The sequence below is a fragment of the Mesoplodon bidens genome (genome assembly GCF_964165515.1).
Source record: "Mesoplodon bidens genome assembly, chromosome: 13".
Lineage (NCBI taxonomy): Eukaryota > Metazoa > Chordata > Mammalia > Artiodactyla > Ziphiidae > Mesoplodon > Mesoplodon bidens.
Window position 1 is genome coordinate 33,865,077 of NC_138169.1, and position 22,230 is coordinate 33,887,306.

The 22,230-nt window shown below is 41.9% G+C and overlaps 1 protein-coding gene across 8 annotated transcripts in view; it reads left to right on the plus strand.

Moving 5' to 3' along the window:
* The window catches only part of EPB41L3 (erythrocyte membrane protein band 4.1 like 3), a 142,020-nt gene extending 121,725 nt beyond the window's left edge, over window positions 1-20,295 (plus strand). For 3 of the 8 annotated variants that reach the window (XM_081252029.1, XM_081252026.1, XM_081252027.1), the window contains exons 13-21: window positions 830-883; window positions 4,485-4,676; window positions 14,413-14,535; window positions 15,145-15,528; window positions 16,325-16,456; window positions 16,943-17,041; window positions 17,470-17,550; window positions 17,829-17,945; window positions 19,159-20,295. In XM_081252029.1, coding sequence (XP_081108155.1) covers window positions 830-883; window positions 4,485-4,676; window positions 14,413-14,535; window positions 15,145-15,528; window positions 16,325-16,456; window positions 16,943-17,041; window positions 17,470-17,550; window positions 17,829-17,939 — 1,176 coding nt within the window. In that variant the 3' untranslated portion in view covers window positions 17,940-17,945; window positions 19,159-20,295. Of the gene's footprint in view, window positions 1-829; window positions 884-4,484; window positions 4,677-11,669; window positions 11,745-14,412; window positions 14,536-15,144; window positions 15,529-16,324; window positions 16,457-16,942; window positions 17,042-17,469; window positions 17,551-17,828; window positions 17,946-19,158 lie in introns of all 8 variants that reach the window. The other 5 variants (XM_081252033.1, XM_081252032.1, XM_081252028.1 and 2 more) reach the window with 5 other exon arrangements.
* The last annotated feature ends 1,935 nt before the right edge of the window (window positions 20,296-22,230 follow it).

Genomic DNA, 22,230 nt, shown 5'->3' on the forward strand with positions numbered 1-22,230 from the left:
CCCTTGAAAACCTAGGCTCTGTCAAATGCTGTGCTTTGTTTTATTTGTGTCCAAGTAGATGTCTCTCTCCCTCCTTCTCTCCTTATTTTTTATTACTATTATTATTATTTGCTTCATTTGAATGTTTATTTTGGAACGAGATATTTAATTACATATTTCTCTATACCTCTTTCTATTGGAGGGTGGGACGAAATAAACAACATATAGTCTTAAAAATACCTAGTTAGCAATCCTATTTGAGAATTGAGTTACATTTTTCATATATAAAACATATGCCTGTGAGTCACTGGCATGTGCTTTTTATAATTAAAAGGTAATGCAGACAGCCTGATGGTCTTAGATGGATGCAAATTACCAAAATGGTATAAATGAGGGGCTGAAAGTCCAGTGACTGTTAATAGTAGCTTTTTATTTAAATTGACATGTTAAGTTACTTTTCAAATGTGACCTATTCCTAGAATTTTTTTTTAAATATATAAACAGCAATTTTATTTGCATTAAACATTTTTAGGAGCTCTTTCTCGGGGTTTCAGTTAAAAATGGGGGAAAGAATGACATGGCAGCAGACATGTCAGCTTGGCTAATACACGTCCTGTGGTTACGCAGGCTGTGTGCCTCTGGTCTTCCTCTGAGTGTCTCTGCTGATGGAACCTAGCTCTGGCCTTTCTTTTGCTTTTGTTTGAACCTGCATTCTTGTGGGAAGGTAGTGCGATACAGATCACAGAAAAAGGGACTGAACTGTAGGACCTGGGCATGCCTGCTTGACGGGATGGTTTTGTTTTCTCTTCCTGCCTTCCTCCTGGAACCTGATCACCTCTGTGATCCACAGACTGACAGTGAGCGCACAGACACCGCGGCTGATGGGGAAACCACCGCCACTGAGGTTGGTACAGTCACTGTGGGTGCCTCCCATTGCCTAACAAAAATGCTGGTTCTGCGTTTAGGAACTTTGCATATTGCCTTTTAGAGTGGAGAGAAATTCTGCTTTTAACAGTAGGAGTTAAATATATTCTACTGCCTGGACCAGTGGTTCTCAGACTCTGGCCTGCATCAGAGTCATTTGGAGGTTCCCATCCTCCTGTTTCTCATTCAGAAGAAGATCTGGAGTAGGACTGGAGAATTTGCATTTCTAACAAGTTCCCGGGTGACAGTGACTCTGTCCATTTCAGGGTCACATTTTGAGAACCCTTGGCTAAATTGGTAATACTTTTTAAAAAATTTTTATTAGAGTGGAGTTGATTTACAATGTTGTGTTAGTTTCAGGTGTACAGCAAAGTGAATCAGTTATACATACACATATATCCACTCTTTTAGATTCTTTTCCCATAGAGGTTATTACAGAGTATTGAGTAGAGTTCCCTGTGCTACACAGTAGGTCCTTATTAGTTATCTATTTTATATGCAGTGGTGTGTATATATTTTTTAAAATGTATTCCCTTATCCCAAATGTTTACGCATGATAGCCGTAATTGGGGGTGGGTGGTACAATTTATGTAATTAGCTTATTGACTAGATACAGATATACTTTAAAATCCCAAATGGTCAAAATGCTTGTTAAAATTATAATACTTCTCTTAACTCATTTTTCATAGCCTGGATGTAGTCTGGGTCACTCAAAAGAAATGAATTTTTCCAAGGAAAAGAAAATTAACAAATTACTGTCAGTACTTTATTGGAAAAAAATTATCACATTGACCAGTGAGGCTGTGCTCTTATTTATCCTTTCTTAATTCTTTAGGGTTCATTAAATATGTGTATGGCTTATGTTGTTTTTTAAATCTTCTCTACCAGTAACTAATTAAAATTTCTGTAAAAACAATATTTATCTGTAGTAATGGAAGTCAAGATGTTCATTTCCTAAAGTGCTAACAGAGTTTTTTTTTTTTTACTTTGTGATAGTGTTTAACACTAGGTTGTTTTTTACATTATCCAATCATAACAATATTTTCTAGTTGGGTATTTAGGAAGAACTAAAAATGTTATAGGTAGTATCTATACATCACTTCATTGAAAATATGTTCAGAAAAACATTTCAAAATGGACTTTAATTGTTTCTTCCTTTGGAAATGCCAGAGTTCAGTTCAAAGTTTGGAAGTCATCATTTTTTAATTTAGAGATAATACTGTAAAACTATCATCCTGGTTCTTTTAAGCAATCACATATAAACTGATGACAGGGTAATCATTTTCTACACCAAATATAACAATTGCATCTTAATTTTGTAAGAATTAGTTATATGTAACTACTGATACATTCAGTAAATTTCATTGTAATCCTAAGGTATGCTGTAAATGAAAAATATTTTAATACTACTACTTTAAATTTCTCTTAATTCGTCCAAGCCTCTCCTCCCCTCCCCCTCCCTGTGTCCACAAGTCCATTCTCTGCATCTCTATTCCTGCCCTGCCACTAGGTTTATCAGTACCATTTTTCTAGATTCCATCTGTATGCGTTAATATACGGTATTTGAGGGAGTAGCATTGACATATTTACACTTACCATGTGTCAAATAGGTAGCTAATGGGAAGCTGCTACATAGCACAGGGAGATTAGCTTTGTGCTTTGTGCTTTGTGCTCTGTGATGACCTAGAGGGATGGGATGGGGTTGGGGGAGAGGGAGGTCCAAGAGGGAGGGGATATAGGTATACAAATAGCTGATTCACTTTGTTGTACAGCAGAAACTAACACAGCATTGTAAAGCAATTATACTCCAATAAAGATGTTAAAAAAAATGACTCAGCTATGAGGAAAAAAAAATACTATAAATTTCTCTAGCAGTTTTAAACTTTGTTGTATAACATTTGAAGCATGCAAACGAAGACGTATAACATAGGTAGGTTATGAAGCTTAAAAATAAAATGAAGACTATGAACCCACCACCTCTGTAGAATCGGCATGCCTCCAGCCCTCTAACACTTCTTATAAACGCTTCCCTTCTCTTTTTTCCGGAGCCAGTGTAACAGCAGTGTGAGGTGGGGCATGTAGGTTAGATAGTCTGCTCCCCATTGAGACCCAGACAATGTGATCCATTTGCTGAAGGCCATGTGCTCTGGCATCACCCACTTGTCACCCATAATTTCACTCTGGACCGCGTCTTATAGTTGATTTTTGTAGTTGATGGTAGTCTATTTAATTTCCTCACTTACCCCATCCGTATCAGCCCTCTCCTCTCCCAAATTTGTTTTTAAGTAGGTGGGTTCAAGAAATTAAAAGTTCCAAGAAATTTTTTCATGTGGGAACCTCTGTGTTAAGTTCTTTGTGCCTCAGTTCTCTAGTCTTCAAATTGGGGATCATAATAGCTAACCTCATAGGATTATTGTGAGGACTCCTACACTCCAAGGGAGCTCTCATCATTGGATATTCATAGCCGTTTTTGTGAATTTTAATTTCGATGTTGGCTTCCCCCACTTGTGAACCGTTGCTAACGTCTTTTAAGGACAGCCCGCCAAGTCCTAGCTGTCACCTCCCAAGCACACATGTGGGCTCATCACGCTTGGAAGTGTCCAGGTTAAGATGTCAAAGACCCATGGGGCAAGGAACCTTTTGCTCCTGTCTTCTTATTAAGCTTCATAATTTGTGTGTGAGAACGTTGTGGTTTATATATAAGAAAGAAATGTCTTCTCACATAAGAGCAAACTAGCGCCCCCATGTAGCTGGCTTATGTAGACCCATCCTTCCATCTTAGAGTCGATGGCATGGTAAGACTTTATTTCCCACTCTCTCTTGCTGCTGGCAGTCGGACCAGGAGGAAGATGCAGAGCTCAAGGCGCAGGTAGAAAATTCCAAATCAAACACAAAAGCAGAAGCCAGCGTGTGATAAGTCATTGTTTGTCTGTGGTGTTCAGATCTTGCAGCATGCTCCGTGGTGGTGACTGTGTGTTGGTGCAGTGTGGAGATGACACTTGTTCATGTGACTGTCATGTCCCTTACCTTCCTTTCTTCTCCACTTTTTTCAGAATAGTCTGATTAAACGAATAAAGGGTGAAAATGTGTATGTCAAACATAGTAATCTTATGTTAGAGGTTGGTATTGGTATATACCAGTGCATGCTTGTGTGTGTTGGTTTTCCTTTAGTGGCTTAACCTGTGGGCTCGTACCATGATGCATGAAGGGTGTGTTCTCACCTGTGAATACGTGCGGTTGACTTCTCAGCTTCCTCTGATTCCTTCCTCTCTCCTAGACATAGATCCCCTTTCCTCCTTGTGTATTTATTTTAATTCTCTGGTTACATGTGAATTACAGTCTTAACAGTTGACCTTTGAGACTTTTGATTTTTATGCTTGCCTGAACTAGATTTTGTTTTCCCTGGGAAATATCACATTTTCACCAGAGTGTTTGTGGTAGTGTCATGAGCCCTGATCAGAATTCTTTTATTTTGACTACTAATGAGATAATGACCTAACTTTTAAAAACGAGAGAGAGCACACAGAAAGGAAAACAAACGTAAAACGTTGACTGTTGGATTCTTTATGTTCTGAATATAGGAGCTAGATAAAACCCAAGATGAACTGATGAAACATCAGACCAATATTAGTGAGCTGAAAAGAACCTTTTTAGAAACCTCCACAGACACTGCCATCACGAACGAATGGGAAAAGAGGCTTTCCACCTCCCCTGTGCGACTAGCCGCCCGGCAGGAGGAGGCACCCATGATCGAGCCGCTGGTACCTGAAGAGGTCGGTATTCAGGCTTTGGGTTGTACTTGTCTTCTGTTCACTAGCCTCGCTCCTCTGCAGGGTCTGCAGGGAAAGGATGTGGCAGGCTTCTGAGTAGAGAATCTCACCTCTTGTCTATGTATAGCCAGTACAATGCTAGGTGGCCATGGAGTGAGTAATCGCCTCCCATGGTGCTTTGGAACGAACAAGGAAGCTCTGGTTCAGATCTGCTTATTCTAGATTCACAGCTGGGAGACGTTGACCTGTATTAATGAACCAACAGTTTTTCTGAATGTACTTCTGCCGCTTTAAGAAATGCCTTGAAAATTCATGACTGTTTCTCATCAATTGCAAGATGAGGCCTATTGAGATTGTCTAATGTTTGAGTAAACAGTGTTCTGAAGTTGATAACATTTCAGGGCATACTTTACTCTGGGACTACTACACCAGGTTTTTATGGGTATACTCAGTTTTTTATTTCATTTTTATTTGTAGCATATATATATATTTTTTAAATTGGTTATTTTAACTGATTTATATATATAAACATATATATTATGACTTACAATCAGTTTTTATTTGATTTTTAATAGGGAAAGTAAAGGCCAGAATGTCTTTTTTTTTTTTTTTTTTTTTGCGGTACGTGGGCCTCTCACTGTTGTGGCCTCTCCCGTTGCGGGGCACAGGCTCCGGACGCGCAGGCTCAGCGGCCATGGCTCACGGGCCCAGCCGCTCCGTGGCATGTGGGATCTTCCCGGACCGGGGCACGAACCCGTGTCCCCTGCATCGGCAGGCGGACTCTCAACCACTGCACCACCAGGGAAGCCCCAGAATGTCTTTTTGAGTAAGTCTTCCATATAGGAAATCGCTCTTTAAATGTACAGCAACATAGAGGATTCAGGGCTTGCCTGGTGGCGCAGTGGTTGAGAATCTGCCTGCCGATGCAGGGGACACGGGTTCGTGCCCCGGTCCGGGAAGATCCCACATGCCGCGGAGCGGCTAGGCCCACGAGCCGTGGCCGCTGAGCCTGCGCGTCCGGAGCCTGTGCCCCGCAACGGGAGAGGCCACAACAGTGAGAGGCCTGCGTACCGCAAAAAAAAAAAAAAAAATAGAGGATTCAGCTGGTGTTACTTCAAGGCTCCCATTGTGTGGGACCCATAGTGGCAGTGGTACTAATCTTACTGTCAACTGTTACACATCATCTTACTTTCTTTATCTGTCTTTCAAAATAAGTAGTTTTTTAAAACGGCATCTTTCTAGTATCATATTAACTTCTTTCTTCCCTTGAAAGCTGTTTATCTAAAGTGACCACAATCATGATGTTCATGACAGTTCCAATCCCACTTAAAAAAAAAAGACAAGCTATATCTCCATTTGAATTACTTTGTAAAGGGCCTTTTTATGCAGAATAAATGAAAAGTCCTGTGACCAAAGTATTCCTGTACCATTAAACATCGGTTTCATTCAGATTGTTTGAGTTTCAAGACACAAAAATTTCAGATTTTCCTGATTGATTTAAATATTGTAGTTCCTGCATTAGTAAGACTGCCACTTACGAGTTATAGTCAGATAAGTTTTATTGTAACTGGTCAAGTTTGGTTTACCCTATTTCTACGAGGGCTGGAAAGAAGGAAAGACATGCTGGCTCTGAAGATGGCAGATACTGGATTACATTACAAAAACACAAAATAAATAGCCACTGAAAAGGTCAGGCCTCTCTTCCCCTGCCGTCACTCAGGGACACGCGCGGTAGCAGCCCTTTGAATGGAAGTTCGGGTAGTTGCCTGGAGAAGTTAAAGGTGGTGATAACAAACAAGGGACTGTCAAAGTCTAGGTCATTAGACTAGTAAAATAAATTTTTTCACTTATTAAATCCTCTAATTCTTAGAGAATGACGGTGATGACCCCAAAGAATGTTAATAACTTAAGAGGTGATGCTTTGAATACGCTGAACTTAACCCTCGATGTGGATGCCTTATTCCCTGTTGGTGCAGAGAAACTGCAGTAGACCTAAGAAAGGATTGTTTTAAAAGGATTAAAGGATGGAGGAAAGATGTCCTCTGCAGAAGCACAAAGTAGTTTGGTTACGTAGACCGGAGACCAGCAGCTGGCTTAGTCACTGCTTTCAAGTGTCTGCTGAGTGGTGAGCAGAAGCTGTACCTTAGGACTCCACGGCCACCGGGAAGGGAGGAAATGGTTGGGAGACTTGCTAGATGTAAAGAAGAGCTTCTTAGAAACAAGGCTGGCTAACCCTGGTTATCAAAGGGGCTCTGAAAAAGCAGCTCCAAGGAGCTTCGAGTCCCAGAGGAAGAGAGATCCCTTCTGGGAGGTCAGGGCTATACGCGCTTCCCTTACCTTGGGGCTCCCATCCGACCCTTCTCCCGGGGCCCTTGGTGACATCCAGTTTATCCTCCATTTGAGGGCCCTGGAGACAGCCCGGCAAGTTCTTATGCTCCAAATTCTTGTTCATTTCTGTATTAAAACTTAATATTGGCTTTTGTTATTGGTTTTGTGAAAAGCACAAAAGATAATTTTATCCTCCCAGCCAGCTAGGCATACACAAAGCATATTTGGTTTTTTTGTTTTTTTTTTTGCGGCATGCGGGCCTCTCACTGTTGTGGCCTCTCCCGTTGCGGAGCACAGGCTCCGGACGCGCAGGCTCAGCGGCCATGGCTCACGGGCCCAGCCGCTCCGCGGCACGTGGGATCCTCCCAGACCGGGGCACGAACCCACGTCCCCCGCACCGGCAGGCGGACTCTCAACCACTGCACCACCAGGGAAGCCCAAAGCATATTTGTTTAAAAACACCTAAACAAAAGATTTTCATTTTAGAGGGGAGGTAGTTTTCTAAGTAAATTACTCATTTGATGTTATCCTTTTATTTAATATGACCCACTTTATTTTTGTTTGTTTGTTTTTTTGTTTTTGTTTTTTTTTGCTGTACGCGAGCCTCTCACTGTTGTGGCCTCTCCCATTGCGGAGCACAGGCTCCAGAAGCGCAGGCTCAGCAACCATGGCTCACGGGCCCATCCTCCCGGGCCTAGCCGCTCCGCGGTATGTGAGATCTTCCCGGACCGGGGCATGAACCCGTGTCCCCCGCATTGGCAGGCAGATTCTCAACCTCTGTGCCACTAAGGAAGGCCCTAATATGACCCACTTTAAATTAATTAAACAATAATTGGCCAGTTTCGAAAGAGGTCCAATTATTTCTAAAAGAAAATATGTAACTTACTTTTTTAAAGTGACTTCTCAAAGTAACATTGCTTGTGTCAGAAGGGTAAAGAAACTGATTCAGTGACGCCATACTTAGTTGGATTTTTTGGGGAATCTCAGTGATACAATGTTGTTTTGAAAAAAATGTAATTACTCCTGATTTTTTTTTTAAAGAAGGTGTTGGGGGTAGGAGTTTATTAATTAATCTATTTATTTTTGCTATGTTGCGTCTTCGTTTCTGTGTGAGGGCTTTCTCTAGTTGCGGCAAGCAGGGGCCACTCTTCATCGCGGTGCACGGGCCTCTCACTATCGCGGCCTCTCTTGTTGCAGAGCACAGGCTCCAGACGCGCAGGCTTAGTAGTTGTGGTTCATGGGCCTAGTTGCTCCGCGGCATGTGGGATCCTCCCAGACCAGGGCTCGAACCCGTGTCCGCTGCATTAGCAGGCAGATTCTCAACCACTGCACCACCAGGGAAGCCCATGACTCCTGATTTTTAATGTGACCACCTTTTTTCTTTATCTGTGGTGGTCAAACCCTAAGTAAATCTATTTCTATGCAACCAGTTTATGACCAATTTGAGAAAAATTAGGAGTTAGAAATATAGTGAGCTAGTAATGGTGATTATATTCTAAGAATATGATGTTATGTTTATTATAAAGTGGGAATTTTATTGCCAGTGGTTTCAAGTTTCAAATGTTTGAGTTAACAGGAGACAAGTAGCAATGATGCCCCAAAGAAGCAAATAATAGCAAATCATCATTAGCTTTGGAAAATAGGCAAACCCACATACAGGGCCCTCCAAACGTAAGATAGATGGATGGGATGTGAAGGGTTTCCGGTACATCTTCTGTCCGCAGATATTTCCCATGACAGCCTTTTGTGGTATACCTAGGCCTAGTCCATATTGGACAGATATTCCTTCATGGTTATTTGAATATTAAAAGTTTTCAAATCCCAACCACAATGCAATACACGTTAGCACTTATGCCGTGCCAGTACTGTCCTCTTTTTTTAAGGTGGCTGGTGGTTTTACTGGTATGTAAGCTTAATACAGTCAACTCTCCCTATTCATAGATTCCTTATTGTGCAAATTCACCTACTCACTAAAACTTACTGTAACCCTAAAATCAATATTAACAGCGCTTTCACGGTAATTCACAGACAGGTAAAATGTGATAAAAAAAAAAAAAAATTGCTCAAGGCACACCTTCCCAGGTAAGGTGAACAGGCAACAAGTTTCACAGCCTGTTTAGTGCCACATTTTTGCTTTTTTGTGTTTTTTTGTTGGTGATTTTGCTATTTAAAATGACCTCCAGGCATAGTGCTGAAGTGCTGTCTAGTGTTCCCAAGTACAAGAAGGCTGAGATGTGCCTTATAGGAAAATATGTGTGTCAGATACACTTTGTTCAGGATAAGTTATAGTGCTGCTGGCTGTGAGTTTGATGTTAATGGATCAATAATAGATATTAAATAAGGGGTCTTTAAACAGAAACACACATAAAACAAGGTTATGCATTGATCAGTTGACAAAAATTTCATGGCCAGAAGCTCCCAGGAACCTGACCCTGTCTTTCCCCTAGGAGCTATGGTTCAGTACTCAGTAATTCAGTGTTACGGCGACTTCATAGAACACAACTGCCATGAATAACTAGAATCAACTCTCTTTATGCATTTTTCTGCTTTCTTGTCCAGCTTTACTTTTGCTATTCAGGTCTTGGATGGGCCTTAAATTGGGCAAAATATGCATTCACTATGGATCATCTATTCATGGGTAGAGAGAATTATCTCCATTCTGTGAATCTGACTTCTGTGACTTTCCATTCAGACCCTGGGGTGCAACTCTAGATGCGTATTACAGTCACCTACAAGATTTTTAAAATACCGATGCCTGGGTTCTACATCAGAATCTGATTTAATTAGTCAGAGGTGCACCCCACACATTACTCTTATTTAAAAGCTCTCCGCATAATTCTAATTCACAGCCCAATTTGAGAACCCCTGGCCCGAGCAGAAATGAAAGTCACAGCTCCATAGAGACCCTTAATCATCTGAGCAAGTAACACCTCTGTGAATTTTGCATGCCACTGTAGGGCCTCGTGTCCCAATTGTGACACAGGCATGAACGTTTAAGGAACTAAATGAAATAGGGTGTGCATCTGACTCTGTCTTAACCCCTAGTAAATGTTTCGATTATCAGCTTTTCTTTATCAGTACCTCTTTAGCAGAACTCACTGGATTGGGGTTGACAGTATACAGGATTTAATGATAACATCTATCCCCTTATGTTACCCTTTTCCGTTATTATGGGACATGCACAGTTCTGGATGCAGACAGTATAGACATTTTTACTTACAGACACAGACTTTTTAAAATTAGTTGATGTCAGATAACAGGATATGCTGAAAACCACTGCTGTTGTATTTTTAAGCTTTCATTGTAGGAAAATATTTAGTTCAGTGATTATAATTAGAGGCCTAGCCGTGGTATTCTGCAAAGTATCTATAATTTTGACTTCCTGTTTCTTATTTCTGTTTAAAAAAGAGGCTATGATTGAAAGTTTAAAAAATAAATCCACATTGAATGATTCCACATGGTACATTTTGTCTCTTGCAATATCTTTCTCCAAAATGGGGCAGGACAGGGATTTTTTTCCCCCTTTGAAATGTCTTATTTGTTCCTCATTTAAAAGGAGCATATGAGGACAGTGCTATCAAAATCTGTCAGCAGGTCATTCCAGAGAAATTCCAGATGCTCCTCTATAACCTCTTGCAGGCAAACAATTAAATATAGTACTGATCATACCTAGGAATTTTAAATACCTCTCATAAAATTATATTACTTATCAACAAGAGGGTTTATTTTCTCATAAAATTATATTACTTATCAACAAGAGGGTTTATTTTCAAAGTTCCATTCGTCTAGAAACTTTGAACTTTTCTATTATTATTTTTAGATGACTTTACCAAAATATCCTTTTGTTCACTATTCTATGTAGTCGTGTGCTGTACACAGAGACAGGCTCGGTAGCTAACGTATATTGCCCCTTGAATTATGCCTATTTAATGCTAAAGGAAGCAATAAAAAGATGAAAGGAAAAAAAACTGTTCTAACATAACATATTTAATGTCCTTTTAAATTTTATATGTTAAAGACAACTATGACTTCAAATACTTAATTCTTCACCAAGATATTCTGAAGTTGACTTTTCAGGATTATTTGCCATGTTATAAAAGTTCAAATAAAGCTACAACCTTATGTTTATTTGTGGAATAAAGACATCAATCTAGGCATAACTGGGCTTTTCAGGTTCGTAGCTAATGCAGTGACCCATGTGTATTTCCTTTCTCTGTATCAGGCGGCACTTCAGTAGGGAATATGATCAAGAAATTGTCAGACATGGAAGTGAGGATTTATTCCTAACTTAATTTTTTTTAATCTTAACATTTTCATTTTAATACTCACTTTTACAGTATTGCAGGTCACTGACATACGAACACTACTGAAAGGCCAGAAAGCTCTTTATGCCAGTCTTGCATATTCTGTGTTTGTAGAAATGAGAAATGTTTGAATCCTAAAAACACCGGAGATTCAAAACATAATCTGTTACTCTTGGGAAATAATTATTAAATGTTGAGATGGCTTCAGACCATTTTCCAAATTAATAGGCACTAATTTACTTCTTCAGAAAAAAAATGAATGAGTATTATATGTGTAGCACAAGAAAAGAACTCTCTTCCTAACTTGCCTTTTTGGAAACTGTCTGCTTCCTCTTCTCCAACCCAACCCCCTTTATTCAAACAGACCAAAGAAGAAAGGGAGATTTCTGAAAAGGTTCTATTTTTGCAGCAAGGAAGCTCTCCATTCTTTGAGTCTCAGGTAAAAAACAAACATTAAGGAATTTTCCAGAAGGAAATTGCTCTTCAGATTTCAGTGTCATTAAAATGTCTGTAGTTTTTCCTTTCTTTTTAAAATTTACCTTGTTTGCCATTAAGGTAGGTATATCATTTTTGTTTAGATTCTGGGGAGGGAAGTAGGGAATTTTGTTACTATTTTAGTTATCTGTTAGTTGTCATTTCTTTGTGGCTTTTGCTCCTAGGTGATTATATCTGTGTGTGGTCATTGAAGCATTATAATTATACTTTGTAATGATATTATTGGACCTTTTAGTACCTCTTTCACCCATAGAGTGATGCTAATTTAGATGACCTTGACTGATTTTGAAAGTTATGAACTTTTAATGGTTTTCCCACTAGCTGAGTGTGATAAAGAAAATTCAGGAAGGAGGCTCTGTGGTTACCTCTCGTCAAATCATTTTCCAGAAAACTGTCCCATCGACCCTAGAGGTTACTTTTCAATTCATTTTGTTTAATCCGGCACCAGCCTATAGATGGATCTGTAATCCTTTTTCTTAAGGCCCACCTATTTCTAGATTCAGGCTAGGATAAATAAAAAAGTAGCAAACGTCCAAGTTTAAAATGTAAACCAAGGTGCTCCCTCGCTCCTGGCTTGGTTTCTCTTCCCTCTGTAACCTGTTAGACTAGTTACCTCCTAGCGTCCTGGTAGGCTCCCCACATACAGAAGTTTCATAACTTGCATTTCTTCTGCCTTATTGGAACTAACACTAAGGAAACTGGCAAAGAAACTCCTGAGACGATGAACTTCGGTTGTAAATAAACTCGGAACAGTGTACAGACCACTGTGACCTATTTCTGAGAGGCTCCGACAGTGTCCTAACAGTGGGAAATAGTCCATTACAATGCCTGGAGCACAGGTGCACTGAATACTTGTTGGATAATAAGTGCTAGAGTGGATTCTGTCTCCCATATAAGGAAGTATAATTCACAAACATGGAAAATGGTTTTCACAGAAATTTGTGGAAATGCTGGCACGTTCTCTGTGAGGACAACAGGTGTGAAGTACAGTGTTCTGTTTCACATGGAAAACTGTCTTTTCTATGTCCACACAAGTAAAGCTAAATAACTTGTACAACAGCTTCAAAAATGTTGTTTAATCTTGACATACAAAATGCTCAGACATTTAGCATAAGATCAAATACAGTCTTTGCAAAATTTACCACCAAAGTATTTCAAGAAATCTGAAATTGCGAGTGTACGCACAGACCGTATTCCAAGTTGCAGGTTAGAGTTAATAAATTTCAGACGGGAAGAGATTGCAGCCATAATTAATAAAAACAACCCCAGCCCTATGCAGTCACCTCCCAGGCCTGAGTGTAGCTCTCACCCTGATTGCCTTAAAGGATTCTTATGTTAGAAGTGAGATACCATCAGAACTTCTAATTTAGCTTTTATATTCCAAATATAGGGCACAGAGGACTGGGTTATTGTAGACAAAATACCCACTGAGGTAGTTGATGGTGATTCAAAAAAGATTGTGACGTACAAGGTGGTGACCGTGAGCACTAGAACTGATGACATCCCCGCCGACTCGTTAGGATCTAGCGCCATTGAAGTGCAGAGCTTCGAAGACTTGGCCCGAGAAATGCACTTGAAGGAAGAGAACAAACAGAAAATATACACACTCGGAAAGTCCTACGATACCGTGTCCGGAAAAATTGTCACTATGACAGGAAAAGTCAAAGAAGGGGAGAAGGTGGCGTCCCCCTCCCCTCTTGAGCCGGGACTAGCCGAGTCCGTGAAGACCCCCCCTGTCCTGGCAGAGTTCGAGGTCCTGGGAGCCCTCACCGAGGACAGGACCAGGAGGGGGCCTGAGGTCCACACTCCAAAGCGGAGGCTGTCGGAGTCGCTGGCCCCCATCAGGGAAGCCGAGTCCCGGCAGCAGAGCCCCGAGGATGATGCTCTTGAGAAAAGCCACGTGCCCGGGAGGGATGCCAGTCTGGAGGGCGAGCGGCTGGGCAGAGCGGAGCCCGAGGCCGAGGCCGAGGCCGAGACCTTGAAGGTGGGGCCCTTCAGTCCCCGCAGGAAGAGCCTGTCCAAGTGGAGATACTCCCAGGAACCGGCCGTCACCGTCGCCACCACCCGATACGTTGTCACAGAGTCGGCCACGTCCCAAGTCGTGGTAACCGGTGCCGCCTTTGGGCCGCCGTTTCCGATTCCAGCATGACGTTTGCCGAGGCAGCCCTTCCACCCCGAGCCTTTCCATTTCTCTTGCTGTTTGGCTTATGTTGAGAGCCGCCCACCCAAGCTTTTTTGTTGTTTTCATGGTTAAGTCACTACCGCGGTCTGACGTGAGCATTGAGATACCTGCCGTTTTATTTCCAGCTCTTGTCCCCGAGGTGGGGTGGTGCTGCCGGGGCTTGAGGTGCCGGTGCCGGGTGAAAGGATCCACTTCACCCAGCACCGCCCTAACCCCAGGAACTCTCTCCGCTTTACCAAACCAGAGCCCCTGCTCACCCCGATTTGCTGTTGATTTCCCATTCCTGTGTGTTTCCAAATCTGTCTGTAGATCCCTCCATCCCTCGCCCTGGGTCCCACGCCTACAGTTCTGTCTAACCAGCTGTGAATGAGTACATGCCCTCCTGTGTCCCGACCTCTGTGCTTGACTCTCCATTTCTCTGTTCACTCAGACTAAACAGTCTTCTGGAGAAAAGCTCATGGATGGCTCTGAAATCTTCAGCTTATTAGAGTCTGCGAGAAAACCGACAGAATTCATAGGAGGGGTTACTTCCACTTCTCAAAGCTGGGTGCAGGTGGCCTTTTGTTTCCATCCTCGGTGTCTCTGTCTCTGCCTCTTTGCCTTTTCTTTGTGCCTTTTTGGGGTGTGTGTGTGTGTGTGTGTTGCATCCAAGTGGCTTTGCTTTAAACACCTGAGAGGGGTCTTCACTTACACCCCTCTGTGCCTGTCCCACGTTTGCATCACGTGTCTTTAGTTCCATTACAAGAACATACTTCAGATGTTCAGAAAGCAATCTTGCTGAGACGTCTTAACAGCATTTAATTTCTTAAAGCATTTTATGTCACCTGTTAGGTCTAAGGAAGTAGCCAAAACCAATATGCATGTGCTCCAATGCTTTCATTTTGTTTTGGTTTTTTAATTGTGTTTTATACTGCACTCTTGTTTCTTTTGCGACATCCGAAGAAGCAGCACAGGTTCGAGGCTATGTGTCAGGCAGAGGGCAGGCATCAAAGATTCTGGTGGGGGGAATGAAAGCTAATTTATATTTTCTCTAAGCGTTGCTGGTTATAAGCACTGGTACCGGCTTTAGGTACCCTGGTGAGTGGCTGCATTTTTTTTTTTTCCTTTCTGACCTTTGCTTTGTGGAAAGTCGCACTGACACCACAATTTTTTTTCCGTGCAGAAAACGGAAACCAAGACGGAGTCTGGCAAAATAGAGACGGAAACAACCCAGCGCCCCCAGCCACTTAGCACCCAGAAGGTTGTGCAGGAAGCGGCATTGGTAGAGGAAAGACATGTGATGAATGTGCATGCGAGTGGGGATGCTTCTTACGCAGCTGGAGATGACATGGATGCTGTGACCCAGGCAGCATCTCCTGATGCTTCTGATGTGAAAGGGAAGGAGGTCTCTGCTCTGACTGAGGGAGCGAAGGAGGAAAAAGGGGAGGTGGCCGACAAAGCTGTCCTCGAGCAGGGAGAAGTGGCAGCTGCTTCCCAAGAGCCAGAGGAGGAGCAGAGTGCAGCCATCCACGTTTCTGAGGCTTCGGAACAAAAACCTCATTTTGAGGTAACTAGCGGTTAATGTTACTTTTAGTGCTGAAGTAAGTCCCTGAAATTTAGTTAAGCGTAAAGGCAGGGCTAGGTTTAATTTTCTTCCTTTTCCAAGAGCAGTTTGTTTCTCCTCTTGTTGCCTTCTTGCATGGCAATTATGGGGTCTCCATGCTGGTCTGGGGTCCCATGCAAACATATATAATGATTATTCACAATCTAAAGTTCCAGGAAATGGTTTCTACTCTCTTTGCAATTACCGTAACTGGCTGGCAATAAACCTGGGAGATGCATAGCCTGCCAAGATATTAGAAAACTTGATAAATTTATTTCTGATCAGTGTACTTATCCAGAAGGACCAAAACCAGGCTTGCCCAGGCACCAAGTGCTAGAATTTATTCTTTATTCTCTTTTATTGAAATTCCTGAAGTACATGGGGGTGAGGTGAGGGGCAGTGGTTCAATGTTTTATTACTTGTTCCTTCTGTCTAAGAAGTTTTTCAATAAAAGGCTAATTTATGATTTTTTAATCTATTAAAATTAGTTTATGAGATAGAGGGGAGGGAATGTAAAAAAGTGGGTTTTTTCAATTTCCTTCGAAATATTTTCTTGCACCTGGAACATTCCATATGAATTCTGGGAGACTGACATGTATCTGTTGTGTGCCTCATTCCCCAACTGACCCCCATGTAAAATGTAAACATTTATTTCATACCAACCTGTGCTTATATATATCCACCAAGAGGGGAGGGAAAAAAACAAAGGTATGTGTTTGCAAAATTTAATAGCCACTCTGCCTGCTTCCCATTGGTACAGTCATCAACTGTGAAGACAGAAGCCATCAGCTTTGGCAGTGTTTCACCAGGAGGAGTAAAGCTAGAAATTTCTACCAAGGAAGTGCCTGTAGTTCACACAGAAACAAAAACCATAACATATGAATCATCACAGGTAAGACAGTCTACGAAGGCCAGAGCCCTGGCACCTGTTTTACCCCTTGAATGGCTTCGTGCATTTAAGTGTCACTACATGATATTTAATTTGTGAGACTCAGAGGACCCAGCTGTCTCTATCAAGAATGGTGCAGTAATTGTAATTTTATTACCAATCAAGGAAGAGCAGGTGACTTAAGCAGGTCTTCACATAACTTGAAATGTAGAAAGAGGCTCAGAAATCTATCTCCCTAGCCATAGATAAGGAAGAACACTAGCTCAACCAGCCCCTGCTCACATTTCTGAAGTCCCACCTTTTTAATGAGGGTTAACAATGGCCAAGTTTGATTCCGTCTTTAGTCAGTGACAGCTCCCAGATGCCGATGGAACAGCACAGCGATTGTGCAGAGAGTTAAATCATCATCACGCCCCAAACCAAGATAGCAGACGTCTGGAGAGGTAACATCAATATTCAAGTGTGGCGTCTCCCCCTTTGCTTGCTTAGGTTGATCTTGGTGCTGATTTGGAGCCAGGTGTGCTCATGAGCGCACAGACGATCACATCTGAAACCACTAGCACCACGACCACCACCCACATCACCAAAGTAAGTGGAGTGGGAACGGATACAGGAAGGTATCCATTCAGAGCTTCTGGGTTGGGCCGCACCAGCAGATAGGTGAATATCAGGATGCCAGGCAGCTGCATTGGAGCTCTCACGGCTGCTGTATTTGTGGTGCATCTGTCCTCACATGCCAGGTTCCGTTTAAGAATATGCATTCTGATGCCCTTTGCATAACCCTTAACTCCAGTGCATGGCATATGGTAGATGTTCCAGAAACACCAGCCAGCCAAACCCGAAGGACCTCTATTCTGGCTTCACTTCTGAAATTAACAATTGTAAATAACTGCCATAGGATTCTGTTTCAATTCTCAAAGAATGAATGATGCAACTTAAAGCTGTGTCAGCATTTTCCGCCATTTCCCCCAGTCAACAGCGATGGTAAGTTGATAATGCTTATCTGTTGCTTTCAGACTGTGAAAGGAGGCATTTCAGAGACGAGAATCGAGAAGCGAATCGTCATCACGGGAGACGCGGACATTGACCATGACCAGGTAGCGTGTGAGAGAGGGTAGATACTCTGGCAGGGAGACAGAGAAACACTAGCTGGTCGTACTCTTCCCAGAGCTGTCCTTCGAGTCCAGCCTGTAGTCTAAACAGTTTTCTGAATTAACTTTCTGATATGCAATGTATGACCGGCCCCCCTTTGCAGTCATTGTATCCCATTTGTAAATTGTGTATATAAATCTTGCTCATAAGTCTCCACCTGGCTCTGATCTTGCACGTCCCACCTCCTTTTTGTCTTTGCCCTTCTGTGATTTTCTGGGGATAGGCACTGGCTCAGGCAATTAAAGAGGCCAAAGAGCAGCACCCTGACATGTCAGTGACCAAAGTAGTGGTCCATAAAGAGACAGAGATCACCCCTGAAGATGGAGAGGATTGAGCCCAGGTAAGAGGTGGTGCTGGTTCTCTAGGCTTGGCCTTGGCTGGCATGTGGCCCAGGGCTTCCCTCTCTCCCTCCCCCTGCCTCTTCCCTCTCCTTTTTCTCTCACTGGCATTTGCAGGGCTCTGGGTATCAAGAGGATGGAAAATTGGTTTGCGGCTGCTGGTTTATTTCATATTTGGAGGCTCCATACTGTGGACTTTTTACATCCCCTGCCAGTTAGAGGATAAAGAGAAAGCAGAGTCTGCTTGCATGGTCCTGTGCATGCTCCCTTTTAATGCATGCTCTGTGCTCCTCTCATTATCCACATTTGAAAGGTCAGATCTGGTTTCACTTGCCATGTAGCCTAATCAGAACTACGATGGTTTTGTTCTGAGAGGTGCAATTTGTGTGTTCCAAATACTAGGGAAATAAAATATAGCCCGTTCTCCTTCTGTTGGCAGCATTATGCCATTGTAAGCTTTCTCTTCCACTGTGTTTGGTTCTAGCCTGTTTATGTTTTTGTTTTTGCTTTGTTTTACAATTTGAGACCAGAGCACTCACTCTCATTGTGGATGTCATCTATTCCCTGTATGCTTTGGGATGATGTTTTTCCCGAGTGTAGTACTGTGTCTCAGGAGGAAGCAAAAATACAGTCTTGTGGTCCTGCTTTCCTCCAGAAAGCGCGTGCCTTTCCAGCCACTGTTTGGCCGACATCATGAGCAGACGGCATCTTCTGTGTGTGCACAGACTTGTCATGCATACTAACCCGCCCCTCGAGAACCCGAGGGGCCCTGAGCATCCCTGGAAGGCTTTGAATGCTGAATGCAGCTCCTTGCACACTTGGTTATGTGATAAAAGTCTCTTAAATGCTTTACGTGTATAAATGAAATAAGTACGTTCTCTAACATTGGTTAATGTTGATTGATGAGTGGCTTCTCTCAAAGGAAAAAAAAATAGAAAAATCACTCATTATATTCAAATTAAGAAGCTAATTTGGAAGATAGAAAGCAAAAAAAAAAAAAAAACCCAAAAAAGAGTTCTCTTCAGTGAGTTCAGCCACTTGGGTGACGATGTGGTTTATTTCAGAGAAAGCCTATCAGTGACGTACACCGGTATTTTACAGTATCTTGTCAAAAAGAGCATTTTATAACCGTACAAGATACTTTTCCCATGACCTCGATCTGAGGGAAACTCAGATGTTTTCAAATGAGTAACTGATCAAATCTCTCTTCTACAGGAATAACCTAGACTGCACCTGAAGCCAGTCATGCAAACCATTAGAAAAACCAGAGTCTATATGGAGTTTCCTCTTCCAACCCACTGATTCGTATCTGCCCATGGACAATTTCAATCCAGAAGAACTGACCTTGACCATTTAATAAAGACACTGGCAGAGATCTTCCCATAATAAAGCAATCTGAGTCAGCATCACTAAACTGATATTGCATGAAGCAACGATACAGTTACAAAACAAGCAGCATTTTTACGTTTCACACAGTGTCTAAGTTCTCAGCTACACCTGCACGTTCATAACCAACAATAGAAACCGTGATCTCATGTAACACATAAAACAATCCATGCCTTTCATAGCTGATTATTATTAAAGTCTAAACAAAATTGCCGTTTCTTAGGTGACAGATCTTTTGTTTACAGATCAACAAAGATTACCCTAAACTGCTAGAAGCTGTCTAGTCCAGTGTGTCAGGTTTTTCCCAGATTAGATGTGCCAATAACCGAGTTTATTCATTAAATAACTTGAATCTTGTACTTATTTCCTCTGGTTTATTACTCTTACCTGTCAGCAGTAACGACTCTCCAATCCTCTGGAAATATTTAATGCTCACAATCCTGCTTTATGTAATCTAATTTAACCGTTATAAAGTAGTACTGACTTTAGCATATTAATGTGATTTCCTCCCCGTCGTCCGCTTTGGTCTGTGTTCAGTCTGGAAAGCTTCCCAGAGTTCCCTAACAAGTCCTAAATATGTAAATTGTCATTATTTTGGAAAGAAAACCTGTATTTTTGTTAGTTCACCGTATGATGAAATTTCACTCCGGGAAAACCCATTGGGCTTCTGTTGCTTTGTTTTCTTTCTTCATTTCTTCATTTCTTTGTCCTTGTATTTTTTTAATGGATTTTTCTTCTTTTACTTGAAAAAAAGTGTTTTATTTCCAAATCTGGTCCATATTTGCAGTCTAGTTCAGAGCCAAGCCTTAAACTGTACAGAATTTCCACTGTAATAAAACTATTTAGTGTTTAGTTATAAATAGCCTTCAAAAAGTTATATTCTCCATTTCATTGTCAACCGCATCGCACAGCCATGGTGAATGTATGTTTCCGCATAGCAAAATAAAAATGGTAAATGCATTTAAACCTCTTATTCTCTAAGTGTACTACTTTCAGGATTGTATGTGTTTGGCCCAGAGCTAACATTTGCATGACATCAAAGGCCTCATTCATCTTCAGGGTAGAGAAAGCCTGTCTTTTTCCAGGATAAAAAGTGTAGACAGATGGGGAACAAAATACGTGTAGATAAATGGTTGGTTGCCTATGCAGGCCTTGAAAAGTACAACTAGTATCACAGAATCTCATTTTCAGAGTTTTCATTTTTCTGTTAGAAGAGAGGCTGTGCTATAATCCCAGTGTTTCTGGGGGGTTTTAATCTACCAGAGAGACACCTCTGCCTCACATCCTCTCCAGAGACGAGCAGGTTAGCAGCTGGGTCTGCAGGGCGGTGAGTGTTCCTGCAGCTCATTGACATCCAGCTGCTCGCATGCCGGGGACTAAGAATCAGCCTTTCTGTTACCAACCGCCCACCTAACGCCTAAATGCATTCGCTGGCATTTCTTACCTCACTTCTGGACTTTTCAAAAAACTCTAAAAAAAATGTTTTATTCTCCCTCAGAAAATTACTAGATTTGACCACAGAGCTTAGTTTTACTGAGGGGAGTCAGTCTTGTCATTTATCTCTGAAGGAGTTCTCAGTTTGTCCTTACTGTCAGTACTAAGTATTCATTTTAGGAACTGAAGCATCATTTTCATTGTGTTTAAAGCCAGTCCAAACAAACGTGTTGAGAAAAATTAACACTTTATTGATATGAAAATTAACCCTTTATTGATATGCCTGCATCTGATATGCTTACTTTGTGTCCAAAAAGTTCACTCTTTTATTTTTCTAAGCTTTTTATTGAGGTATAATTGACATATAGTATTTTCTCGGTACAACATAATGATTTGATATTGTGTATATATTCTGAAATGATCACCACAATAAAGCTGGGTACCACAGTCACCATACATAGTCACAGTTTTTTTTTCTTGTGATGAGAACTTCTAAAGTTTACTCTCAGCAAGTTTTAAATATATAATACTATATATTTATTTCTATTATTAATTATAGTCACCATGCTGTCCATGTTTGCCGTGTTTACCAAACCTAGTGTTTTCAGGTTTCTCTGTCCTCAGCAGTGAGGGCTCATTCTTTCTTGGGGTTTTTTAAATAATTTTTTAAAAATTTTATTTATTTTTGGCTGCATTGGCTATTCGTTGCCATGCGTGGGCTTTCTCTAGTTGTGGAGAGCAGGGTCTACTCTTCGTTGCGGTGCGCAGGCTTCTCATTGGGGTGGCTCCTCTTGTTGCAGAGCACGGGCTCTAGGCATGTGAGCTTCAGTAGTTGTGGCATGTGGGCTCAGTATTTGTGGCTCATGGGCTCTAGAGCGCAGACTCAGTAGTTGTGCACGGCCTTAGTTGCTCCGCGGCATGTGGGATCTTCCCGGACCAGGGCTCAAACCCGTGTCCCCTGCATTGGCAGGTGGATCCTTAACCACTGCGCCACCAGGGAAGCCCCATTCATTTTTATAAAATTCTACATTATCAAGGGAGATACACATTTTCAGCTTTCTTTTCCTTCTCTTATGCTCCTCAGAATTTTTCCAAACCACTCCCACATACTTGGGTGCTTGTGACAGCAGTGCCCTATTTCTAGAACCAAAATCTGTATCTGCTTTTCACTGCTTTAATAACAAATTACCACAAATTAACAGCGCAAAACAGCATGCATATATTATCTCACAGTTTCTGTGGGTCAGGAGTCCAGGCTGCGTTGGGTCTTCATTGCCCTGCATGGGCTTTAGTTGCGGAGAGCGGGGGCTACTCTTCATTGTGATGCACAGGCTTCTCATTGTGGTGGGTTCCCTTGTTGCAGAGCACAGGCTCTAGGCGCACAGGCTTCAGTAGTTGTGGCTCACGGGCTCTAGAGTGCAGGCTCAGTAGTTGTGGCGCACAGGCTTAGTTGTTCTGCGGCATGTG